The sequence below is a fragment of the Crassostrea angulata genome, chromosome 5 (genome assembly GCF_025612915.1).
Source record: "Crassostrea angulata isolate pt1a10 chromosome 5, ASM2561291v2, whole genome shotgun sequence".
In the NCBI taxonomy this organism is placed as follows: Eukaryota; Metazoa; Mollusca; class Bivalvia; order Ostreida; family Ostreidae; genus Magallana; species Magallana angulata.
In genome coordinates this window covers 47,711,293-47,736,564 of record NC_069115.1, presented here as the reverse complement: position 1 = coordinate 47,736,564, position 25,272 = coordinate 47,711,293, and the positions used below count along the sequence as shown (strand labels likewise).

At 33.1% G+C, this 25,272-nt stretch overlaps 2 protein-coding genes across 2 annotated transcripts; both read left to right on the top strand.

The window, feature by feature from the left end:
* Positions 1–456: 456 nt before the first annotated feature.
* LOC128185471 (uncharacterized) lies at positions 457–20,525 on the top strand. The gene is made up of 8 exons (XM_052855060.1): positions 457–932; positions 1,460–1,675; positions 2,011–2,118; positions 2,228–2,297; positions 2,387–2,658; positions 7,017–7,055; positions 7,352–9,978; positions 20,463–20,525. The coding sequence occupies exons 2-8, from the start codon at positions 1,468–1,470 to the stop codon at positions 20,523–20,525; spliced, it is 3,387 nt and encodes a 1,128-aa protein (XP_052711020.1). The 5' UTR covers positions 457–932; positions 1,460–1,467.
* Positions 20,526–21,352: 827 nt separating this feature from the next.
* On the top strand, positions 21,353–24,271 carry LOC128185047 (cystatin-A2-like). The gene is made up of 4 exons (XM_052854719.1): positions 21,353–21,564; positions 22,670–22,780; positions 23,114–23,322; positions 24,237–24,271. Exons 1-3 carry the CDS (start codon positions 21,421–21,423, stop codon positions 23,231–23,233), a joined length of 375 nt encoding a protein of 124 aa, XP_052710679.1. The 5' UTR covers positions 21,353–21,420; the 3' UTR covers positions 23,234–23,322; positions 24,237–24,271.
* Positions 24,272–25,272: the final 1,001 nt, after the last annotated feature.

Below are 25,272 nucleotides of genomic sequence, written 5' to 3'. Positions count from 1 at the left end.
ATTTTGGCCATACCGGCATTAGCTTTCGGTTCCAAGCTACTGGTAGCCTAAGGTAATTTCTTAGATCAATTTAATTTAGAAAATCGATTTTATTGCTGCATTTTCTTAGACAAGAACTACTAAGTTATATATGTCAAACGGAGAAACTTGTAAAGAAAGATTCATTGGTGGAGGTTCATTAACATAGTTTTCATATTGACATTTGTGTTAACTATAAAAATAACTTTTCTATGGATTATATTACACGTTTGATTTACAAAGTCTGATATGCTCTGTATTCTGTTGTAAGTAGGAATTGACTTATCCGTAAGCAGATAATTACATTAGGTTTAATTTCTTTATCGACCTACTTATTTTTTAGGACATCAAGGAAATATAACTCTCTCTCTCTCTCTCTCTCTCTCTCTCTCTCTCTCTCTCTCTCTCTCTCTCTCTCTCTCTCTCTCTCTCTCTCTCTCTCTCTCATCCGGCAAGCATAATTGAACTAGTCAACTTTCACATTTTGGAAATGTATGGCAGTCAATGTGAAATTCAAAATAAAATAAAGTAAAATAAGATAGTCAGGAATAGTTCATAAAATTAAAGAGTATCATGCTATCTTTTATGTCAAGTTACCTACAACTACGCAACCCTTAATTGCAAGTACTTAAGGAATAAGGACTCATTCTTTGAGTATTATGAGGTGATAATTTCGGTCGGGGCGTGATCAAATCCAACAAAGCCCGAGGGGCTTTATGATAGATTTGATCCCATTTTTTAATCGTGACTGTTTTTAAGGAGATCAAAAGGACATTTTATTACCTCATTGCCTTGCACTCCCTATGGCATACCTTAGTATATTGTAAATTTAAATCTCAATGTGTGATATACATCAGTATTCTTAATATAGATTTTGGCATGTCCATACCGGCGGCAGCTTTCTGTTCCTAGTGGTAGGTACATGTAATTCCTTTAATCGAAAATCGACTAACATATGATATCCATCAAGAAGATATACTGCTAACTAATAAACAATATCCAACGCTTTTAGGGGATCGAACCATTTAGGGAGAGAGATGTGCCTCTGTAAGTCATTTTATAAGCTATGTTAACTGTAAAAAAAATTTGATGGATTATATACAGAATTCAGGGTAACTAAACGGTAGGTATACAAGATCTAATATATTCTGTGTTCTATAGTACATGTAACTAGGAATAAATCCATCAGCAAAATGATAATTAGGCTACTTTCTTATTCTACCTGGTCATTATTTAGGACATCAAAGCGCCACAACTCTGAATCAAACACCCCCCCCCCCTTTCTATAGATTTGCTTTAGTATCCATGTTAAAATATTAGTGCTCCTTTTATATCTTCATATGATATCATGCATAAGTTTGGTGGCATTTAAGAATAGTAAGAGAGCAAAATTTTTGCTCTCTCTCTCTTTCTCTTTCTTGTTTTTTAAACTCAGTTATAGGTTACAATATGAGTAGCAAATACAGATTTCCGGTACACTCGGTGAAGTCATGTCCAATCGACGCCAAAACATGGGATGAAGCCGCAATGCGAAGGAACTGCAGTCTAGATCTAGACCCTAAAGTCACCAGAAATCGCTACCAATGTGTACCTGACGCAGAAAAAAATTCGCTTTTAGAATTTTGTTATGATGAACCTAGACCTCTTGTTGAAAAAGGTATTTCGAATTAAATAGAGGCCTACTAATAGGTGTAATCGGAAAGTATCCCTTCTATTAAACGAGTCATGAATTTGAGTTTGATGCCCTACTGTGGTTTCATCAATTTTCGTTGAATTCCAATATTCGTGGATTTCATTGTTATGTTATCCATGAAATTGAATGTTCATTAAAGTTTGATTTCTAACATTAATTTGTATTGATAGGATCACTGACCAAATTGTATGTATAATTGAAACTGTGTTTTTCACTTTTGCCATGAATATTAATGAAACTACAGTATATGCGATATGAAACGTTCAGAAAGTCTTCTTACAGTTATCCCTGTTCTTTAGGTACCTGCATGGAGTTGGCTGGTTCTGGAACATTAAATCAGTATAGTTGCTCAAATTTTATTAATGGATGTCCAGACAAGGCGTATCTTAGTTACGAAGTATATCAATGTAAGAGATTTTTTTCCGGTCTGTCTTTTTTGTCATTTTTGTTTACCAAAATAAAAATCCACTTGTTAAAGGCTTATTCGCTGTTCAATGACTAGCTTTCCAAATGTAGATCCTGCTTGCTTGAATGTTAGCACAGAAGACGGATGCTACTGTGCGGACCCTGCGTGCTCTAACAAAACGTAAGAATAAAATTATAAACATGTTTCTGCATTAAAAGTTGAAAATATTTAACTGTCTAAAAATATAATAACACACCACTTATTTTCAGCGCGGCAACTGTAAATATACCAACAACTGTAAATATACCAACGACTGTACCAACGACTGTAAATATACCAACGACTGTAAATATACCAACGACTGTACCAACGACTGTAAATATACCAACGACTGTAAATATACCAACGACCTCTGAAAGTTCCATAAATGCTTGGATCACTACTGTTGTTGTCATAGGAGTTTTAGGATTGATTATATTGATATCAATAACCTTATATTGTTGTCGTCGAAAAATTGGGCTATGCAAAAGAAGGACTAAAGGTAATTTTAAAACCCATTTTTTATCTACAGCTTAATACATTGTAAGTGTATTGTTTGCAAATAAACAACATAACATTATTTAAAACTTTAATGCTGAATAGTAAATTTTTCTCTATAATTACCCCATCCCCTCATCTTTATGGACAATATATTTCTAGATTATTATAATCTTATATTCACATTCAAGACGAACGTGAGTTTTCTCAGGGTGCTCCTGATTCTTCCCAAACCAATACCCCCTCGCGCTAACACCCGTGCCAACAAGAGATATTATTATAAGTTGTAGAACTTGTTTATGTTGCGGACCTGAGTGCTTGCTACTGCACAAGTATTTATACGCAATCCTGCAATCAATATACAGGGTCCCCCGGCGACCCACGCACTTTCCAAGGGATCAACGGCAGATTACCGGCAGCACCGACAGTCCCGACAGTCACCGGCAATAACATCGTCTAATGTATAAAATATAATTTAACAATTAAATAAGGTGATTTACACAATATGTGACAAATAAAATAATAGCAATTTATACAGCAATACAATTGTTTACAGAAATTGCAATAAAATCTAGTGCACAAAAGTTATGAATAACATCTGGCGTGATATTCTGAAATTCCGTACTCTAATGGCGGTATATAAAAACGAAAAGTACATGCTTGGAAAAATCATGAAAACATTTAAAGTAGAGCTTGCCAACAAAAATGAAAGACCTAGAAGATTGAAATACAATCTGAGAGACATGTTATAGAACAATGGGTTACCACTTGGCACTGCGTACAAAACATTCATTAAAAGTCTCTTCAATAAATGAAATGAAATTTATCAAAATAAATAATAACGCTATTAATTATTAATTAATAATGAGAAATCAGTAATTAAAGTATTTGTCTTATTTTCAGTACGAAGACCGCGTTAAAGCAATAATAATTTATTTAAGGAACATACATTTAATCGTATTACTCAAATCGGTTACTTTGTTTTGCATAGTGAGTATTTTCCTGTATATTCAAACAAAACATGAAGAGGCTCGGTTAACCTAGTAATTGTGTAAGAACAAGTGCACTTAAGCTATAGAGAATGGGCCCTTTTTCAGTGCCGTTTTTATGTAGAAAATATCAACAAATTGCTTTTTTCTCGTAATAGTTAAGTACTGATGGATACCTCTGATTTATATGCACGCTTAAATTTTCCAAAATTAGCATACAGTTTAAAAAATTGAGGAAATTTAAATGCCTATAAATAATCTAAATCCACAAAAGTCGAACCGAACCTACTTGAATTGTGTCTATTTATATTAGAAGGAGGAGACATTTAAATCAACATTGTTCTGTTGGTGGATCGATTGGCGCGTTTGCTGAATTATACTTTTTGCATTATTTTACGTCTGCGAAAAAAAATCATATGAAGCTTATATATACAATAAATTCAGCGCTAAAACTTGTTAATTCTTATGGAATAGATATCAATTAGTGATGTTAAGGGAAAAAAATACGCTTAATTTGAATCTTTATTTTTTAACTTTTTACCGGGGCCCATAAGTGCACTCGTCTTTTACGTTCTTTTTTATGAAATACATTTTAAACAAATATTGTATAATACTGCTTAAGGAAGGAGTCTTTTATGGTTTTCGACTTGTCAAACGTAAAATTGATTAATTGTTCATTAAATCAAGATGAAAGGAATTAGAATAGAATATTTTTTTTTCTTTTTTATAATCGTACAACTTGGCATATAAAAAGTAATCAAAGTTTAGAATCTAACAAGGACTATATTTTTGGCGTAATATTGGCGTAGGAAAATATCACATATTGCGCAATTCAGAATTGCTGCAGATTAATGAGTTTGGTTTAGCATTTTAAAAACAATAACATTAATGTTGGATTTTTTCACTAATGTGAACTAATGATATGATACTTGGGTTTTAGAATATGTGTTTAAAATATGATTTGCCTATCAAACTACATTTTTGTAGGCTTTTTAATGTGCCCTTCTATACACTGATTTTTGTGAAAAAATCACTAAAATCAGTTTTTCTCTCTTATTAAATGGTCAATATATTAGCTTTTCTGTCAATATATATCTTTTTATAAAGTCTTTATTATACATAAAAATCATAAATATTTCATCATTGGAAGCATAAAAAAAAATAATAATTATTCCCTCAAAATTTAAGAAAATTAGAGGAAATGCGGGCTAAGCAATATCAGTTTTAGTATAAATAGTTATTCCAATTTAGTAGTATAAGCTGATAGACATTCTAATGTTCTATCATTTCATTGAAGAATAGAATCTTCATATCTTAAATAAATGACTACAGAACTACAAAGAGCTACACTTGTTTTTATCATCCTTTACGTTGAGGAAAAAGGTTGTGACCTTGACCTGCTCTTATGCGAAAACAAAAAGGTCAAATTTGATAAAACTGATAGAATCATTTTGTAATTTGATCCGTTTGACTCTGTCAAAATTTCATGAATTTCTTATTATAAGAAGTATGTTTGATAACGAGAAGACTCCTTCCTTAAGCGCTATACTTCAGGCGAAAGCGAATACTAGTACTAAGTGCGCTATACCTCTTTATAGTTAAACAAAGTATCTCAATGAAAAGTTATTACTGTCAGCAAGCTTTCGGAAATTACCTCGATTTTTGTAAATGAAGATCTTTAATCAAACTTGAAGATAAGCGCAATCATGTATAGAGCGAGTGTTCATGTCTTAGGAATTAATTTCATTTGGATATAAATTGATGTTTTGAAAGAACGGTGTTCTTTTTAGCAAGCATTGTATTTGCATGAATTTGGAAAAAAACTGATGTCATAAACTAGAGATCACATCGCCATTTTTCACAGTGATAGTTGTTTACTACCAACAGATACAGTGGTAACAACGTTATTGTTGACAAGCCAATCGTGTTAAATAGTTCGTGTAACGTGGGTGATCGTTCGTGTAACGTGCGGGATCGTGCGTGTATCAGGAAAATTGGTTTGCGTTTTTTACCGTGCGTGTTCGTGCGTGATCGTGCGGTTATTTCGTTTTGTAACCTTTTTTACGGAATGCCAGGATTTATTCTTAAAACAAGGACAAGTAGTTTTTGTAAAACAATGTGAATTTAAAACTTTTTCTATATAAGAACATTGACAGTTGTTAACATTCATTCTCTCTTTCGTCGTTAAATACATTTTTTTTATTTCCATAGCTCATTCAATCCTTTCACGGTTCGGTCGAGTTGGTTTTGCTTGATTTTATAATCAACCTAGTATATCAAACATCCATTGTGTCTTGGCACATAATTTCAATCATATTAGCAAGAGCGACACGTTGAATGAAAGCGGCCAAGCTTACCTATTCCCCGTTTTAAACAAAACGATTATTCCCAACGTTTTTCTTTCAAATGAGAGTACGAAAGGTATTATCATCTGGCAGATTGTATAAACAGTTGTTTGAAATAAAATGTATTTAGACGCTTTAAAATTTAGAATAAATAGAAATAAATCAAGTATTAACTGTACATTATGAAAATATTGGATGTGAAAAATCGAAACACTATGGAACAAGGTAACAAATTTACCTGTATCCCGTATAATTAAATCGTACGTAAGAGAATTAATTTACATAAACAGTCAACTCGTATGTAAATAATTTCGTGTAGTGTATGCATTATCTTCATTTCTATTACACGTTATTTTCTTTAACTTATGATAGAAGTAAATATTCATTATGGAGACAAAAAAATAAATCAGTGTGTGAATCCTTTATATTTGTGTATGGGTGTGTAAAAGTGTTAACTCGTAAAATATAAAACAGTGCATGACTAAAATACATGCCGCTTTTTAAATAAAACACAAACATAAAGCAATACAAATTAAAGTAATACGTTTCCTTAAGTATAATCTTAAAAATTAATTTTGATTTTGCGTGTTTAATGGTGTAGAATCGTTCGGTTGCGTGATTTATCGTTTTTATTCGTGTATCGTGAAAATTCAGTAAGTTAGATCGTCCGTGTATCGTGCGTGGTCGTTCGTGTATCGTGCGTGATCGTTCGTGTATCAGAATCGTGCGTGTCGACGTCGTTTGTCAACAATAACGTTGCTACCACTGTAACCCTGAAAATTTACGGCCCCAAATATAAATGGATTTTTTTTAATGCAAACTGCGTTGTAGAATGCAGTTCACTTTTGAACTGCGAATAACGAAACCGATTGCCCGGTAATGAACAACCGCCTCTGGTAGCCGGAAATGAAAAAGAGCCAGCATTGACAGTCTTGTTCCGTGAAATATATAGATTCAGTGAAAATAACATATGGTTACACAAACTCAAGTGAATTTGTTATTTCATATATCTGTTTTAACTTTTCAAGGTGATAGTGATCCGGAGAGTGAACCTCTGAGAAAAAAAGGTTTGTACTAGTTAACTTAATATATGAAATGGAAAGGAAATATACACGGGTAAAAATTAATGTTTAATTTGGCTTATACATTAAATTTGTATTCACACACGAATTAACGTTGTAACGATTATCTTTAATCATGATTAGACAATATGTGAATTAGTAAGTTCAATATTGTATTCATCTTATTCAACATAAAGGTGTGAAACTAAAGTGAAACAAAACATGAGCATAAATTATTCCAATCCTATAGACTGTCAAGATTTCAGTCAGTATTAATTTTTAGTGTTTTTTAATCTTTTAAGAAAAGAATGGAGAGGCGCCTGTTTGTATCGAGTTACATGAGCCACATCGGAATCTTGAAGGTTTGTCTCAGAAAAATGGTGCAAAATATTGGAGAACAAGAGCATTTTATGCTGTAATGGACGCCATAACATGTAATCAATGCGTCCTGGTTATCGGGGAAGCAGGTTGCGGGAAATATACAACAGTAAAATATGTGGCTGACAGTTTTATTCAGCGCCAGAACGATTATATGATAAAATTAGTTACTACCTTCAATGAAATAGACCCCGATCCAAGCCAAAAAACACTTTACATTTTTTATGACGCGTTTGAAGTTTTTAACTGTGACAAATCATTTACCGATGTCTTAGAACATTACAGTGATATCGAGTTGTTATTAAAACGTAAACAATCGAAACTTATTATGACGAGCAGAAGTTCGGTGTACAAGAAATTGGAAAATTTTCATTTCTCCGTTGTAGTTTGTGTCATTGACCTTAATTATGAATCACTTACACTAAGTGATCATGAACGGAAGAGTATATATGAAAAAATATGCTGTCCTACCTTAGCTCAACATTTGACAATGGCGGTTAAATGTAAGCATGCGTCTTTCCCACTTGTTTGTAAACTATTTTTCGATTTTCCTGAACTGCAAGAATCGCCCGACCGCTTATTTGAGAACCCCATCGATGCATTTCTTCATTTTCTTAATTATTTTAAAAAAACAAGCACCCTTACCTATGGTTTGCTTGTATGTGTTGCTTTGCATGGAAAAATCGACAGTCCACTTGATAGTGAAAAAAACAGTGTCAGAACTCTGGAATTAGCACTGCAAGCATTCCAGCAGGATTCCAGTATCTCAGTGACCAAAGAAATGCTAAATGAAGAGTTTAAAGAATTTGTCAAGGAAACAAGATGGTTAAAACAGCTCAAGGAGAGTAATTTCTACTCATTTCGGCATAAGTTTGTGCATGAAATAGTGACATATCACTACGGCCTAAATCATGTTGATGGTTTGTTGGCAGTCATGGGTTCCAATTTTATTTCAGAAAAGATAAGATTGGGCGACGGAAGGAATATGAACACAAATGAATTACTTCTTCATGTAGATGTTCCAAAGCTTAAAAACAGATTGTTTCATGACATTCGTTATTATGTCAATTACCTGTATGTTTTTTCAAATAATTATTGGAAAAGTAAATCTTTTTTCGATGCCATTCGGTCAGAATTACAAAGGAAAGAAAGACCAGACATTGACGACTTGTTTTGGAAATGGCAAGATGAAAATCTTTCTTCACATTCATATAAAATTGAGTTATCTAAGAGGAAGGAGAAAAATTACATATCTCTCAAACGTGATGATTCCGAATGGTTTCGAGATAAACTTCTCGAAAATCGAACTGAAACTGTAAGCGAAAATAAGATTGAGTATGAAAAGAAAATCAAGGCTGTCAGCTGGGTTTTAGGTTTTGGTATCTATCAAATTCTTCCTGAACTACTCACTGATCAAAAGGATGCTAAGAAAATGAAAAACATGTGGGCAACAGACGAGTTAGAAAAGATACGATTTCTAATTTTGGCGATTTTTAGTCAAAGCAAAGAATGCTTTAAAATTGCATTAAAATTTGCTGATCGTATAAATTTGAACAAAACTTGCTCATCTAAAGATATGGATCGCGATATATGGAATAAACATAAAAATTTTACACCTCTTACAGCAGCCTGCTATAAAGGTTTTTCAGAAGCAATCGAAGGGCTCTTCGAAAAAAGTTCCATTAATGTTAACTGTATGGACAAAAATGGAAGCATGCCATTTGTTTTAGCCTGTAGATTTGCATCTACTTCCGATTGTAAGTATTTAATAGAAAAGGGGGCAAAATTGTGTAGTACCACCGGAAATGGTGTAACTCCACTTATTGCTGCCGTAATGAGACAAAATACTGAATTGGTTGCTTTTCTGCTTAATGAACATAACTTAAAGGCTAATCAGTATTCTTCAAAGAGAAAAAGTCCTCTCTATTATGCAGCGAAAATAGGATCCTTAGACATAGTGAAACTTTTGATTGAGAAGAAAGCATCTGTAAACATTCCTGACAAAGAAGAAAGAACGCCTTTATATTGGGCATCTTGGAATGGATTCTGTGGCATTGTAGAATATCTTATTAATAGTGGCGCAAATGTTAATCAGTGTAACAGAAAAGGAAAGTCTCCTCTATATTGTGCATCAAAACGAGGCCATATCAATATTGTCAAACTGTTGCTGAATAATGATGTTGACGTAAACAAATCAACACTCAATAACAAATCGTCACTTTATAGAGCAGTGAAGAGGGGGCATTTTGTAATTTGCAAAATGTTAATAGAGAAAGCGGCAAATGTGAATAAGACTGATTGTGAAGGGAGTGCACCTTTATATTGGGCCGCTAAAAGGGAGCATATTTATATTTTAAATTTATTATTGGAAAAGAATGCATTGCCCAACAACAGAAATGATAAAGGGAAAACTGCTTTGCATTGTGCAGCAAAAGCAGGACGTGTTGATATAGCAACGTGTCTAGTTAATAATGGGGCTGATGTGGATATAGATGATCTACGCAAACGGACTCCTTTATACTGCGCTTCCAAGAATGGTCATGTTGCGATGGTAAATTTTCTGATCAAATATGGTTCAGATTGCAATAAAACAACAATAAAATCAAAATCAGCGGTATTGTGCGCATCTAAGAGAAATCATAAAAATGTTCTTCAAGCTCTCTTAAGCAAAAGACCAAACGTAAATATTGCAGATAATAATGGTGTAACACCTCTGCATTTTGCTGCACAACTTGGTCATCTCGAGATAGCCCGTATCCTTCTTCAAGCAGGAGCAGACGTAAACAGCTTCTGTACGAAAAAAGAAACTGCTTTACATTGGGCTTCGCAAGCTGGTGAATATTCAATTGTAAAACTTTTGTTAGATTATAAGGCAAATGTTAATCAAACAGATGAGAGTGGTAATACAGCGCTTTTTTGTGCTTCAGAAGGTAATCATTTCAAAATTGTAAAATTATTGGTTGAAAAGAGAGCAGATGTTAAAATTCAAAACATCGATCATCAGACACCATTGCTTTCTGCCTCCAAAGGAAATCATTTGAAAGTTGTTAAATATCTTATTGATCATAACGTTGATGTCAATGTAACAGATATAAATGGTCAGACAGCACTTCTCTGGGCAACTGAAAAAGGGTATTTTGAGCTAGTGAAAATGCTATGTGAAAAACGATGCAACGTCAACGATTTTAATGGTAAACAACAAACGCCAATTTATCTCGCTGCTAAATTTGGTCACATCGAAATCGTTAAGTATCTATTAGAAAAAGGAGCTGACAAAACAATTAGTGACAAATATGACAATTTTCCAGATGAAATCGCCAAAAAAAATGGTTACATGGATATTTATAATATTTTACGTACTCAGCACTAAAATGTCTTGGCATGAACACATTTTCTGTAACATAAATATAATTCTTATTTGGATATGTGTAAAATATCATACAATATCATATTTTTAGCTCACCTGAACCGAAGGTTCAAGTGAGCTTTTCTGATCACCCGTTGTCCGTCGTCCGTCCGTCCGTCCGTCTGTCCGTCTGTCCGTCCGTCTGTAAACTTTTCACATTTTCAACTTCTTCTCAAAAACCACTGGGCCAAATTTAACCAAATTTGGTACAAAGCATCCTTATGGAAAGGGGGTTATATATTTTTAAAATAAAGGGCACAGCCCTTTTCAAAAGGGAGATAATTGCGAAACAGTAAGTTTAGGGTGCATGTCTTTAAAAATCTTCTTCTCAAGAACCACAGCACCAGAAATGCCAATATTTACACAAAAGCTTGTATATATAGTGAAGATTCTAAATTGTAAAAATCGTGACCCTCGGACCAAAACTGGGGCCCCAGGCGGGGTTCAAAGTTTAACATAGAAATACATAGGAAAATGTTTTAAAAATGTTGTTCTCAAGAACCACTGCACCAGAAATGCCAATATTTACACAAAAGCTTTCATATATAGTGAAGATTCTAAATTGTAAAAATGGTGACCCTCGGACCAAAACTGGGGCCCCAGGCGGGGTTCAAAGTTTAACATAGAACAACATATGGAAAAATTTTTAAAAATCTTCTTCTCAAGAACCACTGCACCAGAAATGCCAATATTTACACAAAAGCTTGTATACATAGTGAAGATTCTAAATTGTAAAAATCGTGACCCTCGGACCAAAACTGGGGCCCCAGGCGGGGTTCAAAGTTTAACATAGAAATACATAGGAAAATGTTTAAAAATCTTCTTCTCAAGAACCACTGCACCAGAAATGCCAATATTTACACAAAAGCTTGTATATATAGTGAAGATTTTAAATTGTAAAAATCGTGCCCCTCGGACCAAGACTGGGGCCCCAGGCGGGGTTCAAAGTTTAACATAGAAATACCTTAGGAAAATGTTTAAAAAATGTTGTTCTCAAGAACCACTGCACCAGAAATGCCAATATTTACACAAAAGCTTGTATGTATAATGAAGATTCTAAATTGTAGAAATCGTGACCCTCGGACCAAGACTGGGGCCCCAGGCGGGGTTCAAAGTTTAACATAGAACTACATATGAAAAATGTTTAAAAATTTTCTTCTCAAGAACCACTTCACCAAAAATGCCAATACATACACAAAAGGTTGTATACATAGTGAAGATTGTAAAAATCGTGACCCCTGAACAAAAAGTGGGGCCCCAGTAGGGGTTTAGATTTTAACATATGTAGGAAAATGTTTTAAAATCTTCTTCTCAAGAACTATAGTGCAACTGTTTGGGATATTACTATGCATACATGTACATCCTAAAATAATGTAGATTCAAAAAATTGTAACTCCCGGACAATTGATGGGCACCAAGAGGGGTTCAAAATTTAAACATTTTAAAAAACATAAAGGAAAAGTTTAAAAATTTTCTTCTCAAGAACTACAATGTTTTAGTTTGTGGAATTTCTATGCATGCATCCTTTGCTTATGTAGATTCCTAATTGGTAAAATTGTGACCCCCGGACCAATACTGGGGCCCCAAGATGGGGTCAAAATTTATTAAAGAAATATAAAGGTAACATGTTAAAAAATCTTCTTCTCGAGAACTACAATGCTTCAATTTGTGAGATTACTATCATGCAGACAACCTTGTATAATGAAGGTTCGACAGTTTTAAAATAGTGACCCCTGGACTAATACTAGAGACCCAAGATGGGTTTAAAGTTAAATGTAGAAGTACCGGTATATATGGAAAATGTTTAAAAATCTTCTTTTCGAGAACTACAATGCATCAATTTGTCAGATAACTACGTCAGCACCCTCAAATAGTGTAGATTCGAAATTTTAAAAGCCGTGATCTCAATCTAATACTGGGGCCCCAAGAGGTGTTCAAAGTTTAGCATAGAAATATAGAGGGAAAATGTTGAAAAATCTTTTTCTAGGGAACTATAATGCTTCAGCTTGTGAGATAACTAGGCAAGCATCCTTAAATAATGTAGATTCCAAATAATTAAAACTTTAGCACTGGACTAATACTGTGGCCCCAAGAGGGGTTCAAAGTTTAACATAGAAGGATATATTGAAAATGTTTTTAAAAAGTTTTTCTCGAGAACTATAATGCTACAGTTTGTGAGATTACTATGCAAGGATCCTCAAATTGTGTAAACTGTAATGTAGTGGAACCAAGAGTTATCTTTCTTGTGTTCTGTACAGTCTGAGAGTTATTCCTCTTGAAGTGGAACTCTGCTATGTTCAGTTTTTCAGGTTGTGTACGTGCGGTCCCACCGCAGTGCTTCACATTTTCATTCCTATGTTACTATTTATGTTGTTCAAGCCAACCATAAACCTTGGACCATAACTGGGTCCCCAGAAAGGGGTTCAATGTTTAAAATAGAAAAAGCGTATGCTACGAAATGTAATGTTACAAGGAACTGCTGTTCAGGTGAGCGATGTGGCCCATGGGCCTCTTGTTTTTCATATTGTAATATTAATGTGTGATAGTTGTTTAAATGACGTTGTAGATTAGATTGGGTAACAATATCATACTATTTAAGACAAACAGATATTTCATGTTGGTTGTAAATATTTACTATCACATGTTGTTTCGATTGACAAGACCAGGTGTTTTTTTTCTGGTGAATTAACTTAATATCAATGCAGAAAATCTTTACAATTAGAAGAGCATTTCCCTCGGAAATTCAAAAGAAAACTTTACTTCCAGAACAACGAGACAGCATAAATTTCAAGAAGAAACATCAAATTAATTATTTTTATTGATAGTTATTTTAAAGTGTATATTTTTATATCATACTTTTTACTCATTTCCATTTTAATTCCAAGCATGTTGCAAATTATGCCTCTGACATTGACAGCTTCGAAGCTTGGGGATAATTTTTTGTAAACCATCAATTTTTGCTTGTCATTTTTTAATTCAGGTTTAATAGGTCCAAATATCAATGAAGTAAATCGTTTGAGGATATCAAATCATGCAATTCGTTCTTATAAACAAAGGCAAAATGTCTTCGGTGCTGTCAGATCTATTGAAAAAAGCTCAAATTTGTCTTTCTTTTTGTAACTTATTCATATAAATATTATTATGTCAATTGCAATTTGGATACGAATTTATTTATGTATAACTATATTAAAAGCATTTATATTTACAGTACAAATAGATTATACATGTAATATGTAAATCTTTTTGGGGATACGATCTCATTTATATATATGTTGCTATATTTGAAACATTCATATTTCATAGATTAATAAATAAATATTAATGATTGTAATAATGTTTCTGGTTTACTTTTACCTTGAATATGGTTTAAGAAAATAGGGAATAGTCTTTGCTTACCAAAATCAATCAAATATTTATGCATTTATCGTAATCAAGTGGGATCGAACTGGATTTTAGTTAATATTTTTGGTACATACATCTTGCGACGTATTTTAGTATAATTATTAGGTAAATAATATATTATTTAATTCTAATTAGTCTATATAATATTCCTTTTAATGTTGATTAATAAATAGAAAAAAAATATGTGACACTGCACAACAATTATGAAGGATAATGTGCAAAACGGATCCCAGTAAATTTGCAACAACCTTTCTTACAAACGACAAAATTACCATATGGAAGATGTACATGATTATAGCGGTATATTGGGAGGACACAGTCAGCTTCCCTTTTTCACCACAATAACAATGGTACAAGTTTGAGTTAGTAAGAGTAGTTAAAAAGCATTGAACTATTATTATAAATATCATACTAAATATTTTTCAAAATGGAATTTTTCAGTGATTCAATATTTAATGATAAGTTTCCCAAATTTAATGAAGTACATGTAAATGTATTTGATGATTTGTTTGATCTCTTTTTTCTTAAAAAATACTTATTTCCCTTCTTATTAGAATAATTAGTGAGTCAATTATCATTAAGTTAGTTTAAAACATCACTGTTTAATTTACAAACAAAATCAGTGTTATCAAAATTATGTAAACTATCAAGTCATGCTTTGTAATTGATAGCCTAAAATACATAGAGCTAAAATGCATGGCTTCAAATGGGTTTTAAGTTTTTGATGTCCACAGGGTGTGTTCCCTTATTACAGACATTTTATAATTAAGTTGAGAACAACAGGTGTGAATTGTGTTTTGATAACAATTATAGTCTGCCCTATACCTGGGATTAACCTGTACTTTGCCATTGTATTTACAAAGAAAAAAAATAGTGTATAAAAATGCAAAGGAGAAAGTTTTCAAATATTAATAGTTTTGCATGCAGGAAATACTTAGTTGACAGGTGTAGGTTAGGGGATATGACTTTTAAATGTTTATTGAATATCATGGTGGTATGGGACACCTCCATATTGTGACTACCAGTACCTGCGTTTTGAAATAAACAATAAAACCAAATTTATATTTTTTCTTTCCAAACATTGTAACTTATCAGAGTAGTTAGCAAATTCTCAAACAGTGAAATTACTTTGATTATGAGGAAATTTTATTCATATTATAGATATACCTCCTTAAATGTTTATGTGTTGTAGAAATATCATGGTTTTAGTAAATTTTGATGAAAATGTAATTTGCAATTTAATTAATAATATTATTACATCTGCAAAGTAATTGTAATTTAATTAATTACATTGGGAAACTCTTGTAATGGTAATGGTAATTTAATTGAAGAATTTAAGCAAGTAATTGCAATTTAAATAATTACTTTCCATTGTAATTGACCCCATCCCTGGTGCCTAAACATCATCGTCAATCTGCCTGTCTGTTAGTCTGTACATATATCATGTGAAAGACGTGTTTGATAAATGAGAGTGAATCAAAAGGACAGAAAAAATTAAAGAAGGGTTTAAAAAGACGAAATCAATCAAGAGCAAAATATCAAGTACATGTAATATATTGTCAGAATTGCCGATATGTAATGAATTTAAATCCTAATAAAATGAACAATCGGGACACATTTCGATGAAGTGCTTACCTTGGACGTCATCAATGCATGAAAACACAGGATCGTTTATGTGCTGAGAGATAATTGAAATAACACAACAGTTGAAATAAATGCGCAAGGGAAATATAATACACTGCACCTTAAAATTCATATCTCGATTATCTTATCTTAAGAAGTACGTTACACTCTCTGGACATATACAGATACGCATATACGCTTCGAAAATCATATATCACATGGATTTACATAAATATAATATAATATAAACGATTGCAGATATGAATTTAGTTTTTCCCCAGTTAAAATTGACAAATGTTTTGTCCTTTAATTTCAATCAGAAACAACAGCAATTGATAAATTATGTGTATTTTTTAAGTTTTAAAATAAGCATTTGATATGAAAGGATAAAATTACTTGAAAATTGAATAAAGGGTTAATCTTAAAATTAATTTTGTAAAATATGTAAAAAGGTATAAACGATGTTTAAATAGAACCTCAAGAAAAAAAAGTCTAACGTACCATTCTTGATAAAATTTTATTTATGGTATGTTTTGGGAGAGTTTTGGGTGTGTTTTTTTTTGGTGGGAAGTGGTTTGTTTGTTTTGGGTTTTAATCTCTTTTTTGGATATCTTTCATGTTAGAATATTGATAACATTCAAACGGGCTCCTTTGTAATCTGCTTTTAGCGTGGTCATGTTGCCACAGGTAAATATCTTACCAAATGACCACAATAACATTTTGTTGCAACCACTATTGAAATAACTTATTTCAATACTGGATGGGGATGTATTTAATTATAAATATCGTATCATAATCGTATTGTAAGAAAAGTAACAAAAATATAATTGTGTTATTTTTTTAACAACGATGACATTATTTATTGAACGACCCTCGTACATGTACATATGCCGATAATATTACTTATTATGTTTGTTACTGACTGTTAACAGAAATCTGTGGGGTCGGTAAAGTCCATAGTAGGCAAGCCATGTTGCCGTATACATTTTGACGCTTGACGTGTAAAGATATTTATAAGGCAATCACATGACGCGATTCATCCAATAACGTCGAGACATTCTAGTCCAAGGGAAAACAAACAAAATATAATTGGTACTCGACTTGAACAGTAATATTTCCGTTATTTAAAAAATGCACTGTCGTCAGAAGGGGGCCACAAAGTAATAAACAGATAATATGAAATCAGTCTGTACACACCGAGTTCGTCTGCCATATTGAAATCAACTTCCGGTAATTTAAGACGGACGTAAATACGAGAAAGTTACGACGGAACTAAGTACCTTTTGTGAAACGGTCTTAACTAAGTGCGTACCTAGTACTTAAGTGTGTCGTAACTCTTTAAGTAGTGCCTAATTTACGATGCTTTTGTGAAACGGTACCCAGGTATCATGAAATATTAGGTTCTGAAGTGTGTTTTAGGGAAAAACATGTATAAAGAAAAAAATCTCTTCTGCGGAATACGATGGTTGATTTTTTGCAAAATTGAACATAACACAATCGAATTAAAATTGGAACTTCCATCCACTCCCTGGTTTTCGATAGCTCGCATTGACGTTTAGAAAACCGGGGAAGCGGATGGAATTTTTTTTAGTTTGATATGTATGGAGGGTAATCGTGTTCAAAAATCCAGACCTGTAAACTTGTAAATCCGAATATGCAATCGTGTTGATGTGTGAGCCTAAGCATGAATATGTGTAATTCTGATCGTGTAACCTATAAAACTCGGGCATAAACACGTGTAAGATTTGACTCAGTTCCTTCGCATGATGCACATTTTGCAACGTCATTGTTTACATTAGTTAATTAAACCTTCAACTTTGCACACTTTCAATCCGTACTTTCTGCATTTGTAACTTCAGGCTCGGCAATAGCACATCTGACATGATTCAAGTTGACAAATGTAAAGTCTACAAGTTTGTCGAATTTTGACATGACCTTATATGGAAACAGTGACGTCACTGATAGAAAAAGGATAGCTGCAGGTAAAGGCATGCCGTAATCGCCGGAATAGGGACGGAATAAATAATAATAAAAAAAAATATTAGGTAGACCTATAATCATATTATCTCTGGATAACAACATTTCATAGAGTATTATTTTTCGGAAAATTAAATTATGAGATTGGTGTAAATTTTATCAAGAGAATGTATAAAAGATGCGAGTAAAGAATTCGATTGGCTTCAGACATCCTCTTAGAACTGAAAAAAATTACATTTAATGACTTTGTTTGAATACACGTGTATAAAGATATATACGCATTTTTATTCATAGGCGTCGGAACCGGGAGGGGGGCTGGGGGGGGGGGGACTTAGCCCCCCCTCCCACTTTTTTTGCCAAGTTAGACATAACCATTAGGAACATAGCAAGAGGGAGGAGTCAACCCCCCCCCCCCACTTTTCCCTCGCAACAAACAAAATTGTTCCTTAAAAGACCTTAAAGAGAATGAAATATTAATAGTAATATTGAAAATTAGAGTCAAAGTAGGTATACTAGCACCCCCCCCCCCCCACCACCATGCACCACCACGGATTAGGAATTTCACGATTGGGGGAGGGGGGGATTGGGCAGGTAAGATTGGAGTTATTGGTATACCCTCCCCCACGGATTAGAATTTTCATGATTATGGGAATTCTTGTCAATAATTTTTATGATTAGTTTAGCCCCCGCCCCTTCAATTTGCTTCCGACGCCACTGTTATTAGAGTACATGCAACAAATTGTTAAAGTATAGGCCTCAGCTGAATTAAGAAAATATCTCCAAATGCATCCTTATCGCTACCACAAGTTGTGACAAGACCTCCCTCCCCCCACACCCCCGCGAAAAATTACACGGGGTCGGCCAGCTGAGTTGCAAACTTATCGATAAGAAAAACAAAGTATTTAAAGACATTGGTTTTGAGATTGTGATTAAAATGAGACATAAGAAGCGACACCCTCTTTAAAAAAAATGAATAAAAATTCCAAAGATAAGGTTCACTGTCGTGAAATTAAAATGCGTATAAATTATTTTAAGAAATGTTTCTTTGCATTGTCGGCAATATATAGGGGACAACGCCTATCATGCAGGTAAAAATTAACATTTGTTTTATTATTTCAAGCAATTATTACGGGATATGAGTATGACGTCCTGAATGTCGGTTCAATACAGACTCACTTTGTGAAGTTGGTTGATAAAAAATTTCTGGAGAGCTAGTATAATACAGCTTTACTGCCACTTTTGAACTAGCTGCAGGTCTGTAGCTCCGTCTCTAAAAATACAGATGGACGATCTGGGAGCTACAGTGCCTCCCATAATAAAACTTCAATTTACGGCGCACAAAAAATATGCGCTAGTTTTTTATTATTATTGAAGATTGTGTTATTATTTATCTTTCACTTACACAACAACAAAAAGTATAAATACATGTAACGTAACATACATTTTTCCGCGAAAAATTACCAAATCCTTGCAGGTCGTTTATTCTAACTAATTCAGAAAATAACAAGAGTAAAAATGGAGTATTCTATATGCAATGTTTTTGCCCAAAAATGTTTAAGTTCAACAGCTGATATTTTTTCATAAATTCCTAAAATCCTAGCAATTTGCATACCTCTGATAAATATGTTTAAATGATCTGCAAAAGAACAACTTCCTATCTTGAAAACTGTTCGAGGAGTTATCGGTACAATAAGGGTACCTTTATGACAGCCACTCGCCCGCCTGCAATTTTTACTTTTTCAATAATCGGAAACCCGGTTAAAAATTCTCTCTGAAAATTCTTAGAATTCAGAAGCAATGGAGTTACATGGGACCTCACAGCGGTCTTCGATAGCCATGCCGCTCAAAATATATTTAACCCCTTAGGAAATTTCTTGATCCGTCTCATTTCTAGAAAAGAGTATGCAGTTACTTATATTCCAGTTTAAATTACATGTCAAATTTTTTTTAGAGAAATAAGATATTAGGCATTTCCTTTTATAATACCATGAGAATTATATCACGGAAATTAGCGCATTCGTCACATTGACAACGATTTTTTTCTACATGAACCTCTTCCTGTTTGGTCCAGTTTCAATCATACCTCAATTTTTTTTCTAAAAATAATACCGGTGTTTTCGATAGAAAAGGTGTCGTTCATTAAAAAATTATTGCAACAGTTTAGCTGAATATTATCTTTATTTTTCGTTCATTCCGGCGGTTACGGCATGCCTTTTCCCGCAGCAAGGCAGTTGCCATATGAGGTCATGTCAAAATTCGACAAACTTGTAGACTTTACATTTGTCAATTTGTATCATGTCAGATGTGCTTTTGCCGAGCCTGAAGTTACAAATGCAGAAAGTACGGATTGAAAGTGTGCAAAGTTGAAGGTTTAATTAACTGATGTAAACAATGACGTTGCAAAATGTGCATCATGCGAAGGAACTGAGTCAAATCTTATACGTGTTTATGCCCGAGTTTTATAGGTTACACGATCAGAATTACACATATTCATGCTCAGGCTCACACATCAACACGATTGCATATTCGGATTTACAAGTTTACAGGTCTGGATTTTTGAACACGATTACCCTCCATAGATATGACCTTGTTTTGAATGTTTTTGATACAGTGCATCTACTTCGCAGTGTATATTTGTGATCGACATCATTGTTCAGGTGTACGAAGTGGCCCATGGGTCTCTTAGTTAAATCAATGTCATTTTAATTCCGTAAGAATTTATCGCGGATCCAAATACTTTAAATATTTGAACCTCTAATGCAGTCTTATGAATCATAAAGGCGATAGAAATATGAAGGAGAGGCAAATATATACATTATAGTTTACATACAAAATAAAAATCATTTTCAGCCACAAACCTTTAAACAGTCCTGTCTAAATTATCAATTATTTCACAAAATTCAAAACTGAAAACTGCTATATGCTTAAAGGCCGAGGTTTTTAACCGGTCGGTTTACCTCGGGTAAGTTGAGGTGGGGATGGAGCCTATATTGAAAGAGGTGTGACGCCCCGAGGGAAACACGATAAGACAAAATATTTTGCAGTATAAAATAACTTGAAAAAGATAAAACAGTTTAAACTGATTTCCAATACGGTCAGATTTCATACACGACATGTGAATTTCAATCACAACAGTGCGTTGATCTGGAAGTTCGGGTGATCTACCCATCACACCACTTCGAAAATCACATTACTACATTCATATGATGAAGTCATTTTAAAACCGCATCTCCAGAAAAATTATGAATCCGCGCCGGTTTTTCTGCTGTATACGATAATCTATTTACAGGTAACGAGAATATTGCAATTAAATCAAACAAATAAACAGCGTAATTTACGCTGTTTATTTGTTTAATTTAATTGCTATAAAATGATGACATAATTACATGCATCGGTTATAAGTGTCAAAGTTTTAGTGCGATGTTATCAATCGATATCATTAATGTAACAGCTGTGACATTGAAAATCAGAGTTATCGTTCGTTGATTGATAGTAAACAAAATAAATGTGACGTAGATGCACGTGCATTACATTAATGTGTCATTTAGACTGTTCATGATCAACACTTGAGACGGAAACACAAAGATGGCGCACCAGATGTACGTATTTGTCGTGTGTGCTTGTTTTCTCGGATTTTCGGCTGCCCTGGGCGGTCCCCGTTTCAGAACAGGGGGTCTTTCTACCGACGCTCTGCCTGTGGACGCTGGAGCCCGAGAGGTTGTGAATAGTGTAAGTACATGTACTTTTCAAATCTGTATACTTCCTGAGTTTTCTATCCATATGAAAGATGGAGCCTACACCACAGGCGCCTAAATTTTTATCATTAAGCCGCTCAATAAAGCTTAAGATCAGAAAATCTACCCCGTCTATAACAATCTGAGAGAGAGAGAGAGAGAGAGAGAGAGAGAGAGAGAGAGAGAGGGTGTATGTGTGTGATTTCACAGCAATTGAAAAAAAACCGTGTCCATTAGGGGCTAAGGATATGAATATTGGAACCAAGAAGGGCCATATATATATATATATATATATATATATATATATATATATATATATATATATATATATATATATATATATATATATATATATATATATATATATATATATGTGTGTGTGTGTGTGTGTGTGTGTGTGTGTAGTCTGTCCCAAGATATTTATGCAGCACATTTGGACGATTTTTGATAAAAACAAATATATATATATACATACCTGTGCAAGAAGTGCAATTAAAAACGATGAAAGGGAAAATTTCCACGATATCCTCATTGACACATTATCATTTTTTACGCAAAAAAAAAATCACAGGAACGAAAAAAGATTTCTTACGGAGATTTATAATGGGGAATGTTTATATCTTTTCTACAACTGGAACTTATCCAGAATATACAGTGGATGGACCAGGTTAAAACGTTTGGGGCAATAAGTTTACTCTCTTTAAGATTCTGGATTATATAGAATCTTTATATATAGACATTTTTGTTTTAAATGAAGAACAACGGTTTAGTAGTCTAAAACCAATATTTGTCTAAATGAATCCTACATGTATTTTAAAAACGTTTCTATTTTACTTTCTTCCGGATTGAGGTGGCTAGATGTTCAATTTATTAATTATCAGATCTTTCATATGATTTTTTTAATATGATTTTAAGCTATATGAAAAAAATTGTAGTGTTTAGTAAGGAAAAATTCCTTATAATTAGAATATTATCCCATTCTATTCCTCTAGAGAAAAAAATTAATACAACTTAAAAATGGTCACGACCGTCCAGACATCTCAGTTTGTTTTTTTTTGTTTTTTTGTATTGCGATATATATTTACGTTCTTTGTTGACAGGTGAAGGACGACATTGTGGCACGTTTACCTGCTGAAGAGGCGGGGACCGGGATATTTGAGCCAATTTCATACAAAACGCAAGTAGTTGCTGGGACCAACTACTTTGTGAAGGTTTATTTTACTTTTATTAAATCTCTCTCTCTCTCTCTCTCTCTCTCTCTCTCTCTCTCTCTCTCTCCCAAATAAATCATTCGTACTTGTTTTCAAAAATATATAATTATTTTGTTTTAAAAAAACAGAATATTGATTTTGCATTGAAAATACAAGGCAACAGCTAGTCATTCAAACAATATACATGTAATTAAAAATCCATCATTAAATGAATTATCGAGTGAATAATTACGACGATGTACTTCCAAGCATACTGATTCATTTATAATTGCATTGCAGAATCACACATCAGTACAATTTCTCCTTTTATGAAGAAACTTTCTCCTTTTTTAGATCAAGACGGCTGCTGATCGCTATATCCACGCTCGTATTTACCGTCATTTCTCCGGAAGTACCTCTCTGTCCGACGTCCAGACAGGGAAAACCCTAGAGGACGAAATCATGTACTTCTAGATGTACACACCGGCTGATCGGTGTTTTAAAAGTTATACACTCTCAATAAAACTCATTTTGATCCTTGTTTACAAATCATAAGCATTTAAGGAAGGAGTCTTCTCGTTATCAAACATATTTCTTATAAGAAATTCATGAAATTTTGACACAGTCAAACGGATCATATTACCAAATGATTCTATCAGTTTTATCAAATTTGACCTTTTCGTTTTTGCATAAAGGTCAGGTCAAGGTCACTACCTTTTTCCTCAACGTAAAGGATGATAAAAATAAGTGTGGATCTTTGTAGTTCTGTAGATATTTGTTTAAGATTTGAATATTCTATTCTTCAATGAAATGATAGAATATCAGAATGTCTATCAGCTTATACTACTAAATCGGAATAAATATTTATACTAAAATTGATATTGCTTAGCCCGCATTTCCTCTAATTTTCTTAAATTTTGAAGACATTTTTATTATTTGTTTATGCTTCAAATAATAAAATATTTATGATTTTTATGTAAAATGAAGACTTTATAAAAAGATATAAATTGACAGAAAAGCTAATATATTGACCGTTTTATAAGAGAGAAAAACTGATTTTAGTGATTTTTTCACAAAAATCAGTGTATAGAATGGGCGCTTTAAAAAGCCTATAAAATGTAGTTTGATAGGCAAATCATATTTTAAAAACATATTCTGAAACCCAAGTATCATATCATTAGTTTACATTAGTGAAAAAAATCCAACATTTATGTTATTGTTTTTAAAATGCTAAATCAGACTCATTAATCTGCAGCAATTCTGAATTGCGCAACATGTGATATTTTCCTACGCCAATATTACGCCAAAAATATAGTCCCTGTTAGATTGTAAACTTTGATTACTTTTTCTATGCCAAGTTGTATGATGATAAAAAAAGGAAGAAAAATATTCTATTTTAATTTCCTTTCATCTTGATTTAATGAACAATTAATCAATTTTACGTTTGACAAGTCGAAAACCAGAAAAGACTCCTTCCTTAAAATAATTATATTTTCGGCTAATAAATGTTTTTAAAAAACTTTTCTGTTTTGAATTAGTGTTTCATATCACAGTGTATTAATTGTGGAAGAATTTGAAGGAATAATGATAATTAGAATGAAAATGGCGTATAGAATAACATGTGTGCAGTCGTTCGCTTCACGGGTGCTAGAGGAACAGACCACCCCGTTCAACCCCCCACCCAAGTATCTAAACCCCGGAATTTACTCAATTTTTTCTTTAAATTATCTTTTTTAAGACATATTTATAATCTAATGTATATGCTTTCATTGCACAAAACTAATTCAAACGTTTCGAAAAAAAATCATATCCCCTCTATATGTTTTCAAAAATGTATACATGCTTTAGGATTTTTGTTTGTTTGTTTTTGTTTTTGGTTTTTTTTTTTTTTTTGGGGGGGGGGGGGGTTGACAAATACGGCCATTAAGTGAGCATGTTTTTTTCTTTTAGGTCACTTGAGTCACTCGGTAATTTCTCCGACTCCCTCCTCCTTTCCTTTTGTGAATTGATGTTTGCAAACATCAAACATATTCTAAGCGGGAGTAACTGTCGGAGGAATGAGGGATTGGGTTTGAACCCTAAAAGGAATCTTAAAATGCAAAGACTTCCTGACCGCTCAATCTACAGGCTATAGAACTCAGGTGGCCATCAAAGTCTGTGGGCCTCTTGTTTAAAAAAAAAAATCAACGTTATACTTATTGCCGTTGTGTTTTAATAATCCGACCACTGACATACAATATTTGTTCTACGATTGGAAATGTCAATCATTCCGAGTTCAAAAAACATGCATGATATATTAGAATCATAAATAATATAATGAATCATAAATAAAAAGATGAAATGATATACAAAAGTGAGAAATGAATTGTTAGTTTTTGTATATCTCGAACGTGTATTTATTATATCAACTAGTCTTTTCGTTTGGGGTTTAAGCCTTTTTTAAAACCAAAATATGCCTTAGCTATATATTGTATTGGTTTCTCATATAATCTTTAATTAACCTCACAATAACC